Source organism: Saccostrea echinata, unplaced genomic scaffold (assembly GCF_033153115.1).
Source record: "Saccostrea echinata isolate AGI-Se365-2 ecotype Australia unplaced genomic scaffold, CSIRO_AGI_Sech_v1 ptg000056l, whole genome shotgun sequence".
NCBI lineage: Eukaryota > Metazoa > Mollusca > Bivalvia > Ostreida > Ostreidae > Saccostrea > Saccostrea echinata.
In genome coordinates, this window is record NW_026889805.1 from 4,103,392 (window position 1) to 4,128,213 (window position 24,822).

At 32.9% G+C, this 24,822-nt stretch overlaps 1 protein-coding gene across 2 annotated transcripts; it reads right to left on the minus strand.

Moving 5' to 3' along the window:
* Positions 1-815: 815 nt before the first annotated feature.
* Positions 816-24,439, minus strand: LOC133172962 (vacuolar protein sorting-associated protein 52 homolog). 2 transcript variants are annotated; one of them, XM_061307824.1, is made up of 20 exons: positions 24,342-24,439; positions 24,100-24,169; positions 19,063-19,115; positions 16,884-16,959; positions 16,124-16,191; positions 15,870-15,983; positions 14,176-14,237; positions 13,800-13,950; positions 13,619-13,719; positions 13,384-13,516; positions 10,784-10,841; positions 8,775-8,908; positions 7,702-7,857; positions 7,494-7,612; positions 7,112-7,235; positions 6,612-6,815; positions 6,430-6,456; positions 4,404-4,581; positions 1,437-1,555; positions 816-1,204 (listed from the first exon to the last, which is right to left on the minus strand). In XM_061307824.1, exons 1-20 carry the CDS (start codon positions 24,363-24,365, stop codon positions 1,058-1,060), a joined length of 2,118 nt encoding a protein of 705 aa, XP_061163808.1. In that variant the 5' UTR covers positions 24,366-24,439; the 3' UTR covers positions 816-1,057. The 2 variants fall into 2 exon arrangements, with proteins under 2 accessions (XP_061163808.1, XP_061163809.1); XM_061307825.1 differs by lacking the exon at positions 6,430-6,456 and having other exon boundaries at positions 24,342-24,438.
* Positions 24,440-24,822: the final 383 nt, after the last annotated feature.

Consider the following 24,822-nt stretch of genomic DNA (forward strand, 5'->3'; position numbering starts at 1 on the left):
CAATAGCAACAACAAACCTAAGTTTCAAGCCAATCTAATAATTAAGGTTACAAAGTAAGAGCCTTGACATAATTTTCTCACTGACAGACAGACAGTCAGTCATGCCAGCAGCCAGAGGAAAAATAAAATTACTTGTATAAGGAACTGCTTTTGGCATATATTTTACTTAATTATCTTAGAGATAAAACCAGAAGTCTCTGACAAGACTGTAGCTCTACTGGTTTGAACTTGTAACAAAGGAAGAGAAAAGTGGACTTGAAACTTTGCAATAGCAATAAACAGAATAATGATCCTTAGTTTAGTCTCTTTTTTGTGGCAAGATTTATTGCAATCAGAATAAAACTGTAGGAGGAGTAGCCTTTTAAAAGAATTTTACAGAAATTTTGAATTTAGTAACGATGGCAACATCATTCATCAAAATAAAAAAAAAACGATGAAGATAATTATGCATTTCAATGTACATGTAGTCTACTTGCAGGCCAAGTTATATTAAAATCAGACCAAACTGTAGGAAAAGAAGTATTTTAAAAGTATTTCATAGAAATTTCTTTTTTAGTAACCATGGCAACACCATTCATCAAAATCAAAACCCGATAATCAAAATTATGAACCTTAATGTAGTCTACTTGTGTGCCAAGTTATATTGAAATCAGTTAAAAACTGTAGGAGGAGTAGCATTTTGAAAAATTGTTTACAGATGGATTTACAGACAGACAGCTAGACAGACGGATGGACAACGGACGCCTTACTATCGCATAAGCTCTTCTGGTCTCTGACCAATAGAGCTAAAAAAAAAAACAAGAAAAGTCCAGATATTTTTCACTGCTCAATTAATTTATCAAGTATGTATATTTTTGAAACATATATGTACTTGCACAATTTTTTTTCCAAAATAAAATATTGCACTGAGAAAAACATTCATCACATGAAGATGTACATGTAGTTGCACACTTCCATTATGTTCTAATCTTAGTAAATACATGTATACAATGTGACCTGGTACTACATTGTATAACACACCCATCCTTAATCTGACACAGTTCTTTAATTTAAGCTCCTAAAATGTTGGTTTATATTTCTTGACTTCTACCATCACATGATGAATATTAATGAGTTCATTCCTAATTTGCATATTTTTGAATGGTCCCTGTCCCAGCACTTTTTGGAATCTGTGGTAATATTGAATCAACTGAGTTAAGGCTCCCTGAAATAAAAAAATAATAATATTCAGATATATTGTTTAGTATGTTACAATTACATGAACCTGGTACTAACAAGCGGCTGATTCTGGGGGAGGTCACTGCACTGAAGACTGACAGAGAAAATGAGATTTTTATAGGCTATAAAGTAAAATAAACATCATATCATTTTTATTTTATGATCAAGCAAATTACTTTACAATTTTCCTTGTTTTTTTAATAAACATATTCTATTACCTGTAAAATCTGGGTACCGTTTTTGAAATTTGTAAATGCCCTCATTACATCTCCATTGATCAGTTCTAGAGCTCTTTTCCAGTCACTGTTAAATCCACGCACAATGGACTGTACTCTTCCTGAAATGTAATTATTTCAGTGTTAAATCCACATACAATGAACTGTACTCTTCCTGAAATGTAATTATTTCAGTGTTAAATCCATGTACAATGAACTGTACTCTTCCTGAAATGTAATTATTTCAGTGTTAAATCCATGTACAATGAACTGTACTCTTCCTGAAATGTAATTATTTCAGTGTTAAATCCATGTACAATGAACTGTACTCTTCCTGAAATGTAATGATTTCAGTGTTAAATCCACACATAATGAACTGTACTCTTCCTGAAATGTAATTATTTCAGTGTTAAATCCATGTACAATGAACTGTACTCTTCCTGAAATGTAATTATTTCAGTGTTAAATCCATGTACAATGAACTGTACTCTTCCTGAAATGTAATTATTTCAGTGTTAAATCCATGTACAATGAACTGTACTCTTCCTGAAATGTAATTATTTCAGTGTTAAATCCATGTACAATGAACTGTACTCTTCCTGAAATGTAATTATTTCAGTGTTAAATCCACACATAATGGACTGTACTCTTCCTGAAATGTAATGATTTCAGTGTTAAATCCATGTACAATGAACTGTACTCTTCCTGAAATGTAATTATTTCAGTGTTAAATCCACACATAATGGACTGTACTCTTCCTGAAATGTAATGATTTCAGTGTTAAATCCATGTACAATGAACTGTACTCTTCCTGAAATGTAATGATTTCAGTGTTAAATCCATGTACAATGAACTGTACTCTTCCTGAAATGTAATTATTTCAGTGTTAAATCCATGTACAATGAACTGTACTCTTCCTGAAATGTAATTATTTCAGTGTTAAATCCATGTACAATGAACTGTACTCTTCCTGAAATGTAATTATTTCAGTGTTAAATCCATGTACAATGAACTGTACTCTTCCTGAAATGTAATTATTTCAGTGTTAAATCCACACATAATGGACTGTACTCTTCCTGAAATGTAATGATTTCAGTGTTAAATCCATGAACAATGGACTGTACTCTTCCTGAAATGTAATTATTTCAGTGTTAAATCCACGCACATTGGACTGTACTCTTCCTGAAATGAGATTATTTCAGTGTTCAATCCACGCACATTGGACTGTACTCTTCCTGAAATGAGATTATTTCAGTGTTAAATCCACACATAATGGACTGTACTCTTCCTAAAATGTAATGATTTCAGTGTTAAATCCACGTACAATGGACTGTACTCTTCCTGAAATGTAATGATTTCAGCTCCTTTTCTCTTGTTGTTAGATACAAGCATTATAAAATCTCAAACTATTTTCAGATCACTGATGTTATAGAGATCCAACCATCTCTCACAACCTTTTTTTGCGAGATTATTGTTTAGTATTTATAAGTGAAACAAAATTTTCAAGAATTTTGGTTATTGCTCTATATAATCTTTAATAGAAGAATTATACACAAGAATAACATTTTTGCGAGCAGAGGGTCTGGTGTAGTTATGCGAAAATAAAGTTCTCGCAAATAAAAAGTGATATACAGTATTCTAAACATCATATTTGACTAAGATATAGTAATTCAAAACTTTATTTAAGGAATGTTTTTAAATTTTGTGTGAGTTATTTGTGTGTAAATCACACAGACTTGTCACACAGGCATATTTCATGAAGCGCACAAGTGCTTCATGAAAAATATGCCTACGTGCAAATCTGTGTGATTTACACACCAATAATTCACACTAAACTTAAAAATATTCCTTATATTTACATTTTACATGTTCAAAAGCACAAAAATATACTCAATGTTTGAATTATTCGCTGCCCTATTTCGTTACATTTTTATTTATGTCTCTGTAGTTCATTGTGACGTCACTTTAGAGCGAGTTTCTCCGTGCATATTTCTATGCGTGAGTATACACGAAAATTACATTCAAATCAATTTCACGGTTGGCTTAGTAGAAAAACATAGCAAATGTAAATATTTGCATGTATTTTCCCCATTTAAGTTAGCAAACATATTTTTCTTTATCGTACTTTGTTGTCTAAAGATAAAGATTTTTCCTGGGTAAAAAAAGCACATAACCTATGTTAAAAATGAATAAAGTAATTTTTAATAATTATGTACTCCTTTAGCTATATCATTTTCTCAAAGTCCAAGAAACATTTTTTATTAGGATATAAAGGGTCCTCAAAAAGGAATGCTACACCAGGGTCCTCAAAAAGGAATGCTACACCAAAATATTATTTAATGGATCTTTAAGACATCTCTTTTGAAATACAGTTTTAGCATGGAAAGACTGTTATTAGTATTTATTTATTTAATATGAATTTTTTCCATCTTTTCATAGAAAATGTAAAAATTGAACTACATTTCTCCCATTACCACTATATGCTTCATACTACTACACAGTGATTCTTTTTTTTCCTCTTACATATGTTACAGAAACCCTAGCAAGCATTTAATTGGTTGTCATATTAATCTGTGAAGGATTTGATTGTTTGCCATGATCTGGGAAGTAATGATGTACACAAACTTCGAAGAAATTCAGTTTTTTCAAAGAGAGAAAAAGGTTCCATAACTTGTGCATATTAGTTACCCATTTTTCTCCAACCCAAACTCCTTAATTTTTTCAACAGTAAGAAGACACTTACCAAGCCCTGTGTCTTTTTACAATTAAAAAAATTAAGGAACTTGGGTTGAAAAAAAAAAACCCAGCCACTAACTTGTATGAGTTATGGAAATCTATGTGTTATTATCTATTCATAGTCTACAATTTCATACAAGCAGATAGAAAGACTTTATGGATGAAGTACAGGTAAGCTTCCTTCAGGTAATTGACTAATGCAGCTAGAAATACTGAGGTTTATCAAATACATACTCTCATCAGGTCTTAGTGCTTCCACACCAGCCCTTTCTATGATACTCTCACTGTCCTTGACAAATGAAATCATTCCACCAAAGTGAGGCGATAACACTTCCTCTATAAACTCCTGAGTTCGAGCTGTCAGCAGTTCCTTAAAACTCTCCGACTCCTTGGATTCTTCTGCCGTTCGCTCCTAATAAACAATTACAGATAAATAATAAACAATTACAGATAAATAATAAACAATTACAGATAAATAATAAACAATTACAGATAAATATTCTCATAGGGTGTAATCCATTTCTTAAAACATACTGTAAAAATCAGCAGCATTTCTAATAATAGATAGTATACAGAGTCTACATATACATGTATGTGTTGTCTTAGATACAAATTAGACACTGTGAACAATCTTAGATTAAACAAAAACAGAGATTTTTTACTTACCTTTGAAATTTTTTTTTTTTATAATTGTCCCAGATTAAAGCATTGAATTATCATCTTTTGCATTGCACCGTGTCATTTATCATACAGGTATACACACAAAGGACAAGATAGGCTTAGACCCCTTTTTGGCCCCCGGTTCAGGGTGTCTTTTAGAGTGATGCAACAATTTATCAGTTAAAAACCTGTTGTCACCCCTGCCACAAATTGAGTATTGGTTACTCAAGTTCTGGGATACACAGAGGTCACAGGAAGGTTGAAAAATATGTCAATTTCCGAATTTTCTCATTTTTATGCAAATTTTCATCCATTTTACAGCACATTTTGGTTCAGAAAACATAGAGCACAAGCTTGCCTATCTATCAAATTTATATATTTCATACACTAGTATCAGATGCATCTTATGTATAAAAATCTCAGATAGGCAAGCTTGTGCTCTATGTTTCCCGAAGTGAAAAGTATCTCAAATTTCACAAAATTCGATCAGAATTGATGAAATTTGGGAAAATGTCCTATTTTTGCACCCTCTTGTGCCCTCAAGGTAAGCCGTGAATCAAAATTAGTGCTGGTTTTAAAACAAGCATCATTTTAAGTTCTTAACTACAAACTATCACAATTTTAACTGTGTTCTGATTTTTAAAATCAAATAAGGGGCCAGATTCGGTCGTTACCATACCTTGTCCTTTAATTTAAATTAATAATCTATGATGAAAATTTGTATGCAAAGCTCATGTATTCATGACACACTGAAATTCAAAAAATGATAACATAAAAATTAATGCTTATCAAACATACATGTATTTATCTTTCTTATGTTTATATTTAGTAAATTCCTTTATTACCACTTGATACTTGGTGTTATTTTTTAAAATCATTTTCTCAAACAGCTTATGAATGTGATGTCATGTTCTATCACTGAAGTCAACATTTGACAGATACATGAAATGCATTTTTTGAAGGAGGCATACATTGGAAAAGTGTTGAATGTAAAATTAATCAGCTCTTTCCCTATATACTGATTTGTATGTGTTTGTGTACCCACAAGAAAGATGGAAAAAGGAAAGAATATGTGTGAAAATGCCCAACTTTGGAGCCCAGCACATTACTGGAAGAAGGAGAAGAAAAAGTACCAAGAGACAAAAATTCACGACTTAAACTCTTTTATAGCTAAGATTATCTGTATATACATGTATACACTGTATGGAAAATTGATTTTAATATTTGTTTTCATTTGTAGAATACAATGCTTTTATATTGGAGTGAATTTGGTTTCAAGGATTGCATTTGTTGACTAAAGCAGATAAATGCAACTAGTCAATGCATGGAGAATTAAACAAATATTCACAATTAAACAAGTATTTTACATTAAAGAATTATAATTATGAAAAGAAAGAAAGCTAGCTGTAAAATTTACAGAAATTTATATTTATAAAAAAGTATATATAAATGAACAGAACCTTTCATTTTGCTTTTTTCATCAGAAATAATGAAGATGTTTGGGATTATAAATAGATGATGATTTGCATTTAGAAGCAAGCATTTCTGGGGTAAACTATATGTTCAATGTCAGATTACAGGAGTAAATATGAAAATTTACCTGTCTAAACTTAGTAGCAGATGCATGCTAAATCATAAATCATTGTCAAATCAATCAATCTCATTTAAAGAACCGAAAAAGATGATATTTCTTCATTCTTCACTCAAACAGCAGTGTCATTAAATTAGTTAATAAAACATCCAATTTTGAAATTTCCTTTCTCTTTGTTCAAAAAGTCTTACCATGAGCACACCTAACATCATGTCGTAATTATTGATGAGGAAAATAAGCTGCTCCTTCCTTAAGGGGAACTCAGCAGCCATTTTTAAAATGAAGTTTTCCACTTCTGTTTGTAACTGTTCAAGCAGGTTATGGACTCGTTCATCAGGGAATGACTGATTGATCCCCACAATGGCTGCTGAAAACTCAGCATACCTCCTGGTGATCTACAAAAAGTCACAATAACTGTACATAGATAAAATCAAACTTGTGTCAAAGAATTATTTTTTCCAAACACACATATATAGCATAGTATGCACATATTTTGCAGTACATGTAGCTTTTATACATTTATAGTTCATATGGATTCTAAGAGAATAAGAATTCATCAAAATATGTTAACTTACATGTAAATTTACCTTTCCCAAAAATTGTAGAAACAATTACAGAGTAATATTTACATGAATTATACAATGTTCTAAAAGTTGCATGTTATGACTAATATGTTAACTGTTACACTTACATAATGTGGTCTGTTGTCAATGTGTCCAAACTTCTGTGGGTCAACATCCCTCACACTCTGTATGTTAAGATGCAAAACTGTCTCAAATCTAGGCCACATGACACCTAGAAGGGTATCCCAATACCTAAAAAGTCAAAAATAAAGTATGTAAATGTTATGTCTAATAAAATATTGTACAAATCTGAGATAGAAACATTTTCCTATTTAAATGTGCTCCAGTGATTTCTGAGAAATACATTCAAATATTAATACATTAACAATGAAGACTACAACACATGACTTGACAGAGATGGTGTTGTTTACTTCAAACTTAACAGTACATGTAACAATGACAAGTAATTCAGGAAATCTAAAAATACCCGACAGAGGGCTTTTTGCCTACCTGTCTAGAGCAGGTACCCCTCTCTTGTGCATGATACTTCTAAACCTGTGAACTATGTGTATGGATAGGAAAATGGCGATAGAATCGTAGCACTCTGTTACATGGTCCTCCATTGATTTCTGGACAAAGAGGAAAAGACAGTCCAAGGTATAGAAGTATATTGTACACCTTTATTTGGCTATGTTTTAACAGATACAGCTGTACTTACCAGATAGGTTTGTAAGGTTTTTGACATGATGGCATTAAATAGGTCCAGGGCGGCTGTGCCTGATGCCATATAAAAATCTACTAAGAATAGGTACTCTCTGCAGCAGTTGTCCATCAGGGCATAGTGTAAACTCCGAAACAAACTCTCAAAATTAAACTGCAAAAATAATTTTAATCATAATAACACAGTTACTTTATCAAGATGTCATACACTCTGAGAAAAAAATTCTCATTCAAACTGAGCTCAAAAGAATTGACACTGAATCACCAAAATGTTAACAAACAACAACTTCAATGACTCTGCTATTAAACAATTCAATACAAATAATAAAAAGTAGTTGTCTCCCTTGTACATGGCATCTATTTGAAAACATAAAGTTATTTCTATCTACATGTATAATTTCTAATATTATACTTCCATGTTAAATAATGAATCTGGTTAGTTTAGAAGCATTAATCAATTTTTAATGTCACACTCAGCATCTGCAACACACTTGGCAACGGGTAACAGAATAATATCAATAATGTCATGTGTGTAATTATGTTTGTATGGTTCGCTGTAGAATTCTCAACACATCAGTTGTGCATTTGAGCTGAACAAACAGGATATTAATAATAGCTTGATCCACATAAGACTGATCGTAAAAACAACAAACAGAAGTAAAATGTTTGCGAATAACAAAATTATTGAAGAATAAGCCATTTCTGAGTACCAAACAAACAGTTGAGAGGTTGGTATATAATTTTTAAGCTTTCCCATTGAGAAAAATGTAAATAGCGTGTTTAAATGCCTTTCAAAAAGAGATCTGATTCAGAATGACAATTTCAGACTTTTTATTTATCAATCAGACATTCAGTAGAATAAAATAAATAGTACATGTTTTGGAGGGTAACAGTTAGACACCCTGAAAGAAAACTATTGTCAACTGACATGTCAGCAGAGGTTGACAATGGTTTTCTCTTGGGGGTGTCGATTTCAACTGTTACCCTACAAAACATGCATTATTTACATAATACATGTATAACCCAAAACAATGTTTTAATCCTTTGAAAAGTATAACAATAAACATGTACCTTTGTGTCTGACTTCTGCTGGGCATGAGGGACAATAATGGGGTCCTCCAGTCTCGCTGTTAAAACCTCCCCTCTGTTGCCGAGGGTAAAAACTGTTGAGCGATTCTTCAGGGCCGGTTTGGAGCTGAAGAAACCTATTTGTTAAGAAAATCTAGAGTATCCTTTGGAATGCCCTTGTTCAGTCTAGTATAAGCAATAAATATCATTCTGATTACGTCACTTTCTTTAAGCAATCTGTTGTTCTTTAATCTGCCAGTTTTATAGTTTATCAGCAATACATTAGGGAAAAACTACTACAGACCTAGAAAGGTGCTTTAGGCTTTACCACCTGAGCTATCTGGCTACAATGAATAAGCATGCCTGTCAACTAAACAAGTGAATAAGCATGCCTGTTTAATAAACAAGAGGCCCAGGGGCCACATTGCTCACCTGAGCACTGTGGCTAGGAAAAGAGGAAAAATCTGTTTAGTATTGAAAAGCTTAAATGCATAAGTGGTCCCAACCTACCCTTAAAGTGGGAAGGGGGGGGGGGGTATGATTTGAACAAAATTAAATCTACACTAAGGATGCTTACATGATTTTTTGACTAACTTTGACTTTTTTTCTCTACAAGTTTGAACTTTCATTGTGGCCCCACCCTACCCCTGGAGGTCATGATTTGAACAAACTTGAATCTACACCACCTAAGGACGCTTCCATATAAATATGACTAATCATAGCTTTGCTGTTCTTGAGAAGAAGATTTTTCCTATATATTGCTACATAAAACTTTGATTGTCCATTGTGGCCCCACCCTACCCCCGGGGGTCATGATTTGAACAAACTTGAATCTACACTACCTGAGGATGCTTCCAAATAAATATGACCAATCATAAGTTTGCTGTTCTCGAGAAGAAGTTTTTTGAAGATTTTTCCTATACATATACTCCTATGTTAAACTTTGATCGTCCATTGTGGCCCCACCCAACCCCCGAGGGTCATGATTTGAACAAATTTGAATCTACACCACCTGCAGATGCTTCCATATAAATATTACCAATCATAGCTTTGCTGTTCTTGAGAAGAAGATTTTTGAAGATTTTTCCTATATACTCCTATGTTAATTAAAACTTTAATCTTCCATTGTGGCCCCACCCTACCCACGGGGGTCATGACTTGAACAAACTTGAACCCACATCACCTGAGGATGCTTCCAAATAAATATGACCAATCATAGCTTTGCTGTTCTTGAGAAGAAGATTTTTGAAAATTTTTCCTATATACACCTATGTAAAACTTTGATCGTCCATTGTGGCCCCACCCTACCCCTGGGGGTCATGATTTGAACAAACTTGAATCTACACTACATGAGGATGCTTCCATTTAAATATTACCAATCATTGCTTTGCTGTTCTTGAGAAGAAGATTTTTCCTATATATTGCTACATAAAACTTTGATTGTCCATTGTGGCCCCACCCTACCCCCGGGGGTCATGATTTGAACAAATTTGAATCTACTCCACCTGAGGATGCTTCCATATAAATATGACCAATCATAGCTTTGCTGTTCTTGAGAAGAAGATTTTTGAAGATTTTTCCTATATACTGTATCCCTATGTAAAACTTTGATCGTCCATTGTGGCCCCACCCTACCCCCGGGGGTCATGATTTGAACAAATTTGAGTCTCCACTACCTGACAATAATTCCACATGAGTTTCATCTTTCCTGGCCCATTGGTTCTTGAGAAGAAGATTTTTCAATAATGCCATTAATTTTTTGATATTTCGTAATTATCTCCCCTTGGAGGGGGCGTGGCCCTTCATTTGAACAAACTTGAATCCCCTTTACCCAAGGATACTTTGTGCCAAGTTTGATTGAAATTGGCCCAGTAGTTCTGGAGAAGAAGATGAAAATGTGAAAAGTTTACGACAACGCCAACGACGACAGACAACGGACAAATTTCGATCAGAAAAGCTCACTTGAGCCTTCGGCTCAGGTGAGCTATAAATGTAAATTAAACTGAGGATACTTTTCTTGGCTGTGTCCTCCACTCCCATCAAGTCATCTTTGTCAGCCACTTCTTCAAACTGAAGATCAGAAAAAAATATAATAATACACTGAACTAAAACACTGTGGGCAGAATGAATTCTCATTCCCACTAAAGGGTTTATGCATAGATTGGAATTTTTTGTTTTGAAATTGTCAGATTTGAATTCAATAACAATGGACAAACAAAAGTTATTGTGTATGCAAATATAAAAAACAACCAAATTCCCATACATGTAAAGACCATAGATCATTTTCCATTTGTACATGTGTATGGATGTTAAAACATTAAAAGTTCTTTTTCTTTTCTTTTTTTTTAAATTTACATTTTTCAGATAAAATAAATAGTTATAACATATAACTGTGTAACAGATATATTCCAAGCATATTATTAAAGAGAGTCATGAGATTAAACAAGAGGCCCAAGGGCCTAGAATTGCTCTTCTGTCCAATTGTACAACCCTATCACTTCTATTTCTAAGCCGCTTAGTATCCTAAATATTTAGATTTAGCACTGAAATTCCAAAAGTAGGTCATTGTTACCTACTTTTTAGTTGACACACTCCAAGGACACCAGATGCATCAATTGACAAAGTTTAATGATTCTAAGCAAATTAGTATCTGAAATATTTAAATATAACCATGAAATTCCAAAGGTAGGTCATGGTGACCTACTTTTTAGTTAACACACTCTCAGGACTGAAGATGCATCAACTGAAAACGTTTGAAGATACTATGCCAATTAGTATCTGAAATATTCAAAAATAGCCATAAAATTTCAAAATTAGGGCACTGTGACCTACTTTTTTGGTTGATATACTTCAAGGCCTTAGGATGCATCAACTGACAAGGTTTGATGATCCTAGGCTTCACAATGACCCAAAATATGCCCCTGAAACAATTTAAAAATGAATACCTGCAAAATTAAAAAAGTAGGTCAGTATGAGACACGGTTTTGGTATTTACTGCCAAAAGGTGATATCACCTATTCGAATAGGTGATATCACCTATTCAATTGGTGATATCACCTATTCGAATAAGTGATATCACCTATTCAATTGGTGATGTCCCCTATTCCATTAAGTGATATCACCTATTTGATTTGAATAGGTGATATCACCTATTCGAATAGGTGATATCACTTATTCCTTTTGAATAGGTGATATCACTTATTCGAATAGGTGATATCACCTATTCAAATTATTTATGAAACAACAACTGCTCCCAAGACTATAGCCTATAATTTACTTTCACTTTCGTTTTATAACTTATTGTTCTTGGAGACAATGGATAACAGCTTCGCATTTAGTTTTAAGCACCCCAGTAGAATTTGTAGTTTGTTTTGCTCACAAATTATATTTATTACACTTATCTATAATGTATACTATAGGAAAAATCGGGAAAAACACATAGTAACTGTTCCATACGGAAAATGCCCAACTTTACATAATAAAGAGAGAAAGGTATGCCACTCTGTTGTACCCCAGCTTGGTATAATTTATAAAATTTATATAACTTTACAGGGGTCGATAACATAAGGTATTTAAAATGTCTCAGACTCAATTACAGGGGAAAACGGGGCAGCCCGAATTTGCTTGGTTCCACTGGAAATCTAGATAGTCTTGAGAAAGGGAGCATTCATTATTTATTGTTGTAAGAAATGCAAATAGGTGATATCACCTATTCAAATTGGTGATATCACCTATTCAATTTGAATGAGTGTTATCACTTATTCGAATAGGTGATATCACCTATTCGAATAGATGATATCACTTAATGGCAATAAATACCAAAACGGCGCCTCATAGGTCAGTGTGATCTACATTTTAATAAAAATGTTTCATGACCCCAAGATGCATCAACTTACAAGGTTTGATGAATCTAAACCCCTCAGTATCCATAATGATGACCTTTAATGTTTTGAAAATGATTAACCAAAAAATTCAGAAAGTACAACACAGTGAAATACCATTTGGTTAACACACTCCAAGGTCCCATGATGCATAAACTGATAAGTTTTGATGATCATAAGCTTCAAAGTGTCCAAGATATGCAACAAAATCAAATTAAAAATGAATACCTGTAAAATTCAAAACGTAGGTCACCAAACTTACTTTTGAGTCACCATGACATGAGGTCCTAAGATGCATCAACTGACAAGATTTGATTATCCTAGTCCTTATAGGGGGCAAAATTTTAAAAAAAACATAATTTTAAGTCAACTTTCAATTGACCTTGAGACCACATCCTTTGCATCAGGGTGATGCCTTGAACAGTTTTCAATCTACAACATATTATGCATAAGATTGGTGATAATGTGCCCACTGGTTCCTGAGAAGATTTTTCTTAGCAACCACTATTTTTGTTTTTATTTCCATTATTATCTCCCCTTGATAAAGGGTCACATCCCCTATTATAGTAAATATGAAAACTCTTGGGCCAAGGATACTCTGTGACAAATTAGACAAAAACTGACCAAGGGGTTCTGAGATATGGCCCAAGTTCCAACCAGTTATGCACACTGCACAAATGGTCATAGCATTAGTTCTTTGAGCCTTTGGCTCAGAAGAGCTAAATATCTACCTGCAGTTTCATCAAGCGACTGAGGTAACCCTTGAAGTAGGAGTAGTAGATTTTAGACATTGTATCTAAGTACTCATCTCGAATCTCTCTAGCAACGTGTCTCTCATTAGCCATCAGGAATTCATTGAAAAATCTATAAATAATTGTAAAACAATAATTCAGTGTATCGATTTGATATATCTATAATTGAATAATATGCAGAAAATGACAAAACCAAAAATAAATTGAAACAAACCTGAATTTCAGCATGGCATTTTGGGGAACTTGATAATTACTCATAGGTTTTCTAAATGAGTAAATCTTCTGCATCAAAAACTCTCTGATTTTGGAAATAGCCTATAAACATGATAAAACAATTTTTTAAATGATATTGATCAAATTTGATTTATACATTGTATTTAAATTCAAAGAACTACCTTAATCTTGAGTTTTTCCAGGATATCTTTCACATCATGACAAGCCCTTGCATCCTTGAAGGACTGTTCCTTGACAAAGTTGATCTTATGATTCAGTTCGTGTAGCTGCTCCAAAAATTCTCTCTCTGTCACAGGAGTGTCTAATATGTGGCTAAGACAGAATTCAACTACTTGTTTACACATGCGTCACAGTTTTTTACAATGAGAAATTTTTGTGTCATAATGTGAGATGGTTTCCATATAAAAATAAAGTTCTCTTTAATAACAATGGAAGGGGACTTTTATTACTTATATGATAAGGAATATATATGAAAGAAAATTAAAAAAAAAAATTAAAAAAATCATTCAAATTTCATGTTTAATACAATTATCTTACTTAATCATCTGTTCAGGAATTACCATTTCATCCACATATTGACTCAGCTCTCCTCGTACAGCCTACAGACAAACAAACAGAAACTACAGACAGACAAATAGATATCAATGTACATAAACTACATCCACATATTGACTCAGCTCCCCTCGCACAGCCTACAGACAAACAAACAGATACTACAGACAGACAAATAGATATCAATGTACATAAACTACATCCACATATTGACTCAGCTCTCCTCGCACAGCCTACAGACAAACAAACAGACACTACAGACAGACAAATAGATATCAATGTACATAAACTACATCCACATATTGACTCAGCTCTCCTCGCACAGCCTACAGACAAACAAACAGATACTACAGACAGACAAATAGATATCAATGTACATAAACTACATCCACATATTGACTCAGCTCTCCTCGCACAGCCTACAGACAAACAAACAGATACTACAGACAGACAAATAGATATCAATGTACATAAACTACATCCACATATTGACTCAGCTCCCCTCGCACAGCCTACAGACAAACAAACAGATACTACAAACAGACAAACAGATATCAATGTACATATACTACATCCACATATTGACTCAGCTCCCCTCGCACAGCCTACAGACAAACAAACAGATACTACAGACAGACAAACAGATATCAATGTACATATACTACATTCACATATTGACTGAGCTCTCCTCATATAGCCTACAGACAAACAAACAGATATTGATGTACACAATGTACATAAACTTCAGACAGACAAACAGATATCAATGTACATAAACTACAGACAAACAAACAAACAGATATCAATGTACACAATGTACATAAACTACAGACAAACAGATATCAATGTACATAAACTATAGACAGACAATAGATATCAATGTACACAATGTACATAAACTTCAGACAGACAAACAGATATCAATGTACATAAACTACAGACAGACAAACAGATATCAATGTACACAATGTACATAAACTACAGACAGACAAACAGATATCAATGTACATAAATTACAGACAAATAAACAAACAGATATCAATGTACACAATGTACATAAACTACAGACAAACAGATATCAATGTACATAGACTACAGACAGACAAACGGATATCAATGTACATAAACTACAGACAGACAAACAGATATCAATGTACATAAACTACAGACAGACACACAAACAGATATCAATGTACATAAACTACAGACAGATATCAATGTACATAAACTACAGACAGATATCAAATTTATTTTTAAGATATTGCTACACAGACAAAAAGAGAAAATAAAAGACAATTAGAGACAAGAAACAATAACCAATTCACCTGTTCTCCATTGCAAATAGAATTCTGATTTATCTTGCCTCTATCAGTGATTTTGATTCACTTTGTCAGTTTTGAGCTTAATAATATCTGTCTCTTATGGTTTCAAATTACACCGTTATTAAGCTTGTCTTTCCTGTCCATTTTTCAGATTAATAAGATGTTGATCTTGATATTACTTGTCTGATTTTGAGCTCGACTTTACCTGTTTTGGTTTTGATACTACACGTATTGTACCTGTCTACTTCTGAGCTTGATATTATCTATTGTTTATTGAGTTTGATATTAATATCTGTTTGTTTTGGTTTGATATTACCTGTCTCTGTACCTGTGTCTGTTATTTGAGCTTGATTTTACCTGTCTGTTTTTGAGCTTGATGTTCATACTGACAGACTGTTCCTGGAGACTTTGGATCTCGCTACTGATGCTACTCAGGTCCCCCTGAAATCCATTCAGCATCTCCTCCATTCTCTGTACACAACAAACAGTGAGTCAGATAATGTGTATATTAATACATTGTTCATCAAACAAACAATATCAATGCCCGTCTTTCTTCCATTTACCATAATACAGGTATATCAAAGAAGAAATGATTTAAAGAAATGGTGTACCTCTAGTATGGTGTCACATGCTGCTATCTGTTTGTGTAAACTAGCAATGTTTCCACATTCCTTAATATCTTCATAAAATTAAAGAAAAAATGTGAGTTTCTTCTAAAATTGCTTATATTCAACCCCTTTCAACTAATACCATCAAAGCAGCTCAGTTGGTAGAGCGCTCGCTCCATGATCGGAAGGTCGTGTGTTTGAATCAGGGCTGCAACTGACCTAAGTCAATAAATAGGTAGCAACTATTCCTTCGCCAAGAGCTCGGCACTTTGAAGTGAAAGTTGCAGGTCTTTTGGATGAGACCTTAAAAACTGAGGCCCCATGTCATGGTAGACGTTGGCACGATAAAGAACCCTCACTGCTCAATGGCCCTGAGTGCCAAGTAAAGGTCTAAATTTGAAACCCTTCACAGGTATATGGTGACGTCTCTATATGAGTGAAAAATTCTTGAACGGGACGTAAAACAATATACATCAAATCAATCAAACCCTAATTTTTACCTGGACAACCTAAAATACAGGCTCCTCAACACAAAGTTTGGCAATTAAGATTAAAACTTATCAAATAATCATTAAATATAATTTTTTTTCTGAAAGCCAAAATGCACACCAGGGTTTGGTTTAACTACTGTCTACCAAAATGCCCATCAGGATTTGTGAAGGTCCTGGGTTATAAGATCTTAGCAGTTATGAACAAGTGGAACTTTTGATAAATATATCAAAGTAATTTAATGCATGTTTCAATGTGTCCATTTGAAGGATACAGTCTTGTATTGAGGCATTTTCAACATCCAGCAGCTCTCTTTCAACTTCTTTAGCATAAGTTCTCAAATCTGTGCCCTGAAATACAAAAATTTGAACAAATATTGAACTATTTATTTTTTACGCAGACTTATACAACATATGTTCCTGAAATATTTTGTTTTAGTTCTGTTTCTTCTCATTGTTCACTCTATTCTTTTCTTGCTTTATTTTGTTTGTGAATCAGAAAGTACTCCATGGATTGAGATAAAATTTATTTAGGGTTTTAAGTGGAACTGGCTTGTATTTATGTGGTTGCAAGAGTATCAGTTTTCAAGGAGATACTTTGTAGGTACATGTATATATACATGTATTATGCATGTTATACATAATCTCATTAAGCTTGTATGGAATGGAATAACACCTGAGAGTATGAGAACATTTGGGAAACATCTGTAAATCTCCACTATAACAGTAAATACTAACTGCTTTTTCTTTAGAAATGGTTACTTCTTTATTTATATACAGCATAGCTACAATAAACTGAAAATAGTGACAAGTTGCAGCTTAATCACATGATAATATGTTTGATGGCAAGACCATTCAAGGCAAGTGCAGTTGCATTTTTTTTTTACTAGATACCATCAAAAACCTTTATGATAATTATAAACTTTTAACTTATATCTCTCTTCAGGTTGCAAAATATGGTCTAAACTGTGATATCACATCATTCATCATATGTTAGTTGCATTTTCATAATGCTGACTACTGTATACAGGGAAATTTTTGCCCCGTTTTATTTTCACCCCTTTTGCTCTACACACAAGTGGATGAATTTAAGACAGGGCAGATTAAAAAAAAAGTATAATTTTTAAACAAAACTGTGACTGGACAAAATCAAACGGGGCGAAATTGTTTGCTAGTTTGAAAGGGTGAAAATAACCCTATATACAGTAATTTTAAATGGCAAATTTTATGGAAAATCCTTTTATCTACTCTTAACAATTTCTAGTAAAGCAAGATCTTGTTTGGTGGGTAATCATTTGTTTGGTTATCTCAAGAACATTAATTGGGCAGCCATATGCATTTGAGGGGAATTGTGGATCCAATTTTTCTGTGGAAAAAATAAGCTGAATTACTGATCAAATTGATTGAGACCACCAAAATTTTCTCTTCATTCACGGGTTGCTGGTAGAGTTCACTACACTTGCTTTTTAAGGAGGTTGGATCCTGCCATCAAAAGTAATGAGAATTTTTTACCAAGTATATTTTTAGAATTTATACACATAGCTTTATTAAAAATCAAAACAAAAAATGGGGGTCAATGCGCTTCTTTTGGCACTACAGAGCATTTAGTTTGACCTTTTTGCACTGTAAATACGTCTTACACATACATCAATTTTTAAAGTTTTTCCTCCAATATTTTTTGTTCAAATAAATTATGGGAACAAAAACAGTCTTATTTCATCTTAAATAGACACATTAAAATTTGTGACAACGAAGAAATTTTCAAATTACTCCGCATGTTCAATTATTTGACCTTTTTGCACTCAAACATTTTCATTTTTCTGGCATTAAAAATTTAACAAGCAAAAAAATCATTTAAAAGTAATGACATTTTACTGAATTTAAGAAGAATGGTTAAAAATATCGTATATATTCATAAAATAATTTTAAAAGTTGGGGTCTGTGATGTTAATTTTTAGATATTCCCAAAATAGTGCTAATTTTAAGCTTAAATTAGGGCTATTTTTTTCCTTCATTTTCACAATATATTTGCTATATTTATCAAATATGATGATAGAATTCATGACAGTTTATTTAATAGATAATTTAGGACCAGTATAAAACAACCCACTGCACAAAATAACTATATGTGCAGACTGTATGTAAAAATAGGAATCCAAACTTAACATACTTTTAATACTTCGAAAGAGAAAAAATGATCATTTTCTTCTAAAAAAACCTTCCGCCACAAAATATAGTTCCTCATTCAATGCTTTTGGTATTGAATTTAATCATGGAGTTTTAACTGAATATAGTTAAATTGGCATTGTAGAATCCAAATTTATTGTAAGAATTAAAACATCATGCAGAATTTTTGAAATATAGGTTAAGATAAAAATCTGCTCAAAAGCTCAGGAGCGAACCTCGTTAAGCGCTCTTATGTAAGAGATACCTACCTGCCATAATTAGAATTACCTTTTTAAGAGCATCTTGTACGACCTCATCTTCCAAGTTCTTCTGAATATGCTCTGAAATGTTATATTGCACAATAAATATGTTCTGAAATGTTATATTGCATAATGAATATGCTCTAAAATGTTATATTGCACAATGAATATGCTCTGAAATGTTATATTGCACAATGAATATTATATATATGATCTGAAATGTTATATTGCACAATGCTATTGTAAAAATCAAGTAAAAAAAAGTATGGAGTGCAGTGAATTGTATGCACAATATGCTTTTAAATGTTATACCTGATATTGCACAAAGATACAGTATACATCAAGTAAGGAAGTATGAATTGCTATGAATTGTATGCATAATGTGCTCTGAAATGTTATATTGCACAATGTTACAGTAAATATCAAGTAAAAAGTATGAAGTGCAGTGAATTGTAAGCACAATTTGGAGTCAGTGCAAATGGTTGTAAATTCTGAATGTAATATACATTATCAACAGTTGCTGTTGTGTTTCATCTACAACACTTTTCCTTCCATGTCAAATGTATATTTGCATAGGAGAGTCAGAGTGGAGGCATATTACATGGTTCAAAAATTAATAAAATTATATGCCTGTTAGTCCTCGACTAAATCTTGATGTACTGACTATTATTTGCCCAAATCAGTCCAGTGAGACTGCTAATTTCTCTAAGTTTTATTTTGGAAAACCACCTTAATTAATCTTAATCCAACAGAAAATTTCTCCTCTGTAGAGAGGACAACACAAGAAAAAAAAAATAGTGTGGTATACTATGTCATTTGAATAGCATAAAATATGCTCATTTGTGGAAAATTTGAGACTGGTAAAGGACTATATCCTGTAATAGCCAATATCTGCCCCCAAATTCAAACTTTGATGGAGAAATCAAAAATAATTTTCTAAACTAGAGAGATATAAGCAGACTTTAAAGCATTAAATATTTTCATTAACTATGATGTCATTAAGTTAGATATGACATCAGGAAAATGACATAAATTAAAAATATCAAAGATTTTTTGGAAGAATATAGTGTATTTAACATTAGTATTTTGATTGGATAACACAGAGCGCAGGTTTGCTTGGGCATGACCTTTCGATATAATGTGTAGAATGATAAATATAGATAAAATATCTGAATAGAGTACCTGTGCAAGTTTGTGCTCTGTAAATACTATAGTTGAAATCACGCTATCTAAATCCTCTAAATTTTACGTTTGTATCGGTATAATAAAATAGTTAAAAGTATATCATTGCGGGAGTTAGCAAGATTCCAGTTCCCCTCGACCAGGACTATTTCCCGAGGAGAACTGGAATCTTGCTAACTCCCTCAATGACATACTTTAACTGTATAATGTCACAAGACAAAAATGCCAATGATTTGTTTCCATTCCATATCTTGTTAATGAAGTTTTTTTTTCATCAATATAAATAACAGTGTACATTTCTAGAGATTTTGAACATTTTACTATTTTGGGAGGCAGGAAAATGACTTTACAATAAATAGTTCTTTTACTGCAGACTGGATGAAATTATCCCAGTTGGACTAGTGACATTTGAGGAATGAATTTAACAGCTACCCCCGTTATTCTGTATAAGCTGGGTTGGGACAGTTTATGCTTTATAAACAATGAAGTGATTTAATAAAAAAAAAAAAAAAAAAACAATTAAACTACTCCAACCAAGGTTAAACAGTGTAACCTGGGTAGCTATTAACATAAGGGGTCTGACTTGGTTTTTTTTTTTCCATAGAGACTGTGCAATGGAGAAACTCTTTAGCATACACTGACTTCAGTGTACATGCAAAGTTTCAGGGAAATCTACTGTCTGGGTATTTTTAAGGACCATCTCAAAATTACATTTCAAAAGTTGCATTTACTATATGGTGAAATGCTTTAATTTTCCTGTTTATATGGAGTGCTGCAAAATTTGACAGATACTAAAGAATTGTACTGAAAATGACCAGAAATAACTAAGATTTTTCAATCCCTGTGTTTACAATGTCAACATGGTCAATAGCATATATTTCATACTTTTTATTTTGTAACACTTTTTATGACCTCTTCTTAGAGAACTTTAATTTATCATAATGTCACAATTCATTAACACACAATGAATGTTGAATTACCTATTAATTGAAAAAAATCATTAAAAAATCAGTTCTTTAAAAATGTATTAAATAAAATTTTTTACATCTGATTTCTTAATGTTCATTGAATGGAAAAAAGGGAGAAGAGGTGAAATTTGACCATAGGAGATTTTTGGGGTTGCAAATGTGTTTAAAAAAAAGTAAAATGAAGATATGTTAGGGGTGCAACGATACACCACGCTTTCATTATATTTAGGGATGTCAACAAATAGTCGACTATTCGACTATCAGTCGAATGGACCGACGATCGAATAATGAAACGACATTCGAATATTATTATTATAAATAAATGCAACAAAAGAGTGATCATAACGAGATGGAATTCTCATCTTAAAATTGAGAAACTGTCTTTCCTCAGAGACAGTCGAAAATTTCCCTCAACAAAAAACGATTGACTTTCCATGTACTTATAGAAAGTATAGTAATTGTAAGTGCTTTACTACCACGGGAATTATATGTCAGATACTGCCTGTGTTGTTTTTGTAATAAATTACCCATCAAATTACTGGACTTTGTTTGGAAAACTATTAATTGGGCTTGATCTTATACCCTGTACCAATTATATTTTGTTATTTTAGGATTGCTCAATTCCAAGGAACACCATAACCGTGACAAGTTTTGCCACTTCGATAATTATTAAAACAATCCGCTTACATTTTAAGGACATTTTGATAACCGGGGCAATCTATTGAATAAGCTAGTATCTAACTGTTTAACAATATCACGAGCACCTGATTTTTATTTATTTCATAATAAGCTAAAAAAAAAATTAAAAATATCGGCTGGCAATTTTTAAATAATGCTTACTAAAACATAAATTGACTGTTTAGGCCGATCTATGAATTTGATTGATGGGGAAATTATACAGTTTGGAGAATTGTGTCTAAATTTATTTCATATAATCATGCTATCCACACGTTACGTTGCATTAATTTTGAGGTTACCTTTTAAATAAATTTATGTAAAAGGGTTTTTAAGTTACAAATACGTCATGTACCCGTGAAGTTTAAAATAAAATTTTATTTTCAGAAAATGTTCCGAATATTCGACTATCGTTCGAATAATGCAACTGAATAATCGACTAAGGAAAATAAATATTTTGACATCCCTAATTATATTGTATGGGCTCTGACTCTCCAATGCAAATGTTCTTCTGAAAAGGCAGCAGGTTCTTTTCAGCAAGCATCATTAAAAATATATATATATGCAATTTCAGCAAGCATCATTAAAAAAATATATATATGCAATTCTAATTAATTTTTTTTATATCTCTCAGAAGAACTGGTATTTTACGTTTTTCTATCTAGACATCAATAGACCGTTTCACGGTAACTGTGGTACTACTCCTTTGCAGGGCAAAATGATATACTTTGGTGAAATATGGCCTAAGAGCAATTGTTTAATATATGTCATTTAATAATCTATCAACAAAAACTTCACCAAACATGAATATTTTGTCCTGCAAAAGAGCAGAACCGCAGTTATTGTGAAAGGGCTAATAGCGAGCGCAGCGAGGCGGCACAAGCACTGCTCGCGTAGCGAGCTCCATAGACAACAAGTACTAATGGAGGAAAATTGGGTATAAATCTGCACATTGTTCAAAAAAAATTTATCGGTCCACGTGAAAAAATTCCAAACTCCCAATAATCCTTTGCTGTGCATAGCAACATGGTGACTTAAGCATAGCAACAACTTACTTGGGAAAAATTACAAACAACGATTTAATACCATTTCCATGCCACAATACTATCGTTTGCTTCCTCAGTAAACATGACTTTGTATGTGCGTTTTGTCACTTCAACAGCTCGGATATTTTGTCAGAAAAATCTGAGAAGTTAGGAATCTCGATCCCATGCATTGGGAGTCTGCAACGATATGTACCATATTTCAAAAGTCAATATCGCTTTTGAAAAGATGAACTTTCATGTACGATATGCAGTAAACGCACTCCAAAGGAGTTTACTGAAAAGTGTAATGTCATAAGCAGAATGTAAAACGACATTTGAAAAGGCGTGTAGAGTTGTAAAAAAAATTAACTGTGCTCGCCCTAACGGTTTCACCGTCGGACATATTAAGATACATTCTTACTAGCTGCAATAATGTAGCCCTCTCCGATTTTTTTTTTTTGGGAGAGGGCTACAACTCCTTAGGATCTCTGTAATGGTGCAAGTGCGGAGTGATTCACTACCGCACAGATTTCGGCTCAAATTATCAGTAAGTGGGTATTTTATTAACATATCTTACCTGAACTCACAAAATGTAGTTATGCAAGACATGGATTGATCCAAAATTATACAGAACAATCCGTAAATCGGTTATTTTTCGTGTATGTCAACATCACAACTTGAATTTATCCGCCATGTTTACTGACCTTGATTGATTTTATTTTGGGACAACCAATGAGAATTCGGGATCAAGGGGAGCAGATCTTACAGGATTTCCCTTATTTTAAGCATAAATATTACTGTTTATGAAAAAAAGTCACATGGAATGCTTTTATTTATTGAAGTTTAGTGATACCACACTACACAATCATTTATCAACACCGACATTTGCGTTATCAAGTGATTCTAAAATTCAAGCGCAAGTCTCAGTACATCACGCGAGAACTGTCATGGCTGCTGAGGAGAACGACTGGTAAACACGCAGATTTATTTTACTTGGTTTTCGCGTATAAAGGGCTATGATTTTGATAGTGAATAAAAATTCTGTCTTATTGGAAGTAAGTTGTATGTAAAAACAATTTATTTTGCCTGCAGTCGTCCGTATCTAAAAAATAAATTCGCACCATTATGGAGATGCAGTGGAATTGTAGCCCTCTCCTGAAAATATCAGATTAAAAAAAATCGGAGAGGGCTACATTATTGCAGCTACATTCTTACCATCAACCTCATCCAGCCAAAAGTCTTCCGACGTCAAATCTAGTTCTCCTAAATTCAAATTGATTTCCCCCTACGATTAAAAATGCAAAAAGAGAATACTTATTAGGAATGCAAAGACATAATCTACATAAGACGGTGGGTAGAATATAAAGAAAATACGAAAAGCATCAACATAGTATTTTGAAAGATATTAACAACTGAGGAAATCTGGACTTTATGATTCGAAAATTCGTCTGCCTCACCGCAGGGTCTCCCTTATCAGTCATCTGAGTGTGTTTAGCAAAAACAATGGACGGGTGGACGGGTAGGCTAGTTAAGGTAAAGCCTTTTACATCAAGTGATCAACTTAGTCAAGTTGTTATTTTGGTTTTGTATTCTATTTCCGGAAAGCACTTTCCCGTATCTCATTAACTCGTTCTCTTTTCGATTCGATCAATTATGATAATCATTTTCCAACATTGAAAATTCTACACAACTTTTGGATAATCATTATCACACAATTCTGCTTTTTTAAATACTATCGTATTTCTGCTGTAAATCATTAGATCGTTTCATGATAATAGTTGTTTGTTTCTTTTTAGGCCTACGCTCAATTTTCAAGTTGTTAAAAAAAATAATAAACTGTAATGCACGCGTAAGTTAAATTTAGAAACAAATTAACAAACAAATATTGTTTTTAAAGTTAAACTGATAAAATTAAAAAAAATCATATAATCCAAATAA

Coding starts and splice junctions, on each gene's coding strand:
- LOC133172962 (XM_061307824.1), bottom strand. CDS start 24,365: ATGACTGATAAGGGAGACCCTGCG. Junction 14,238..15,869: donor TCAAGCTCAAAAACAGACAG/GTAAAATCAAGC, acceptor GTTTGTCTGTAG/GCTGTACGAGGAGAGCTGAG. Junction 7,613..7,701: donor AAACCTTACAAACCTATCTG/GTAAGTACAGCT, acceptor CTCTTTGTCCAG/AAATCAATGGAGGACCATGT.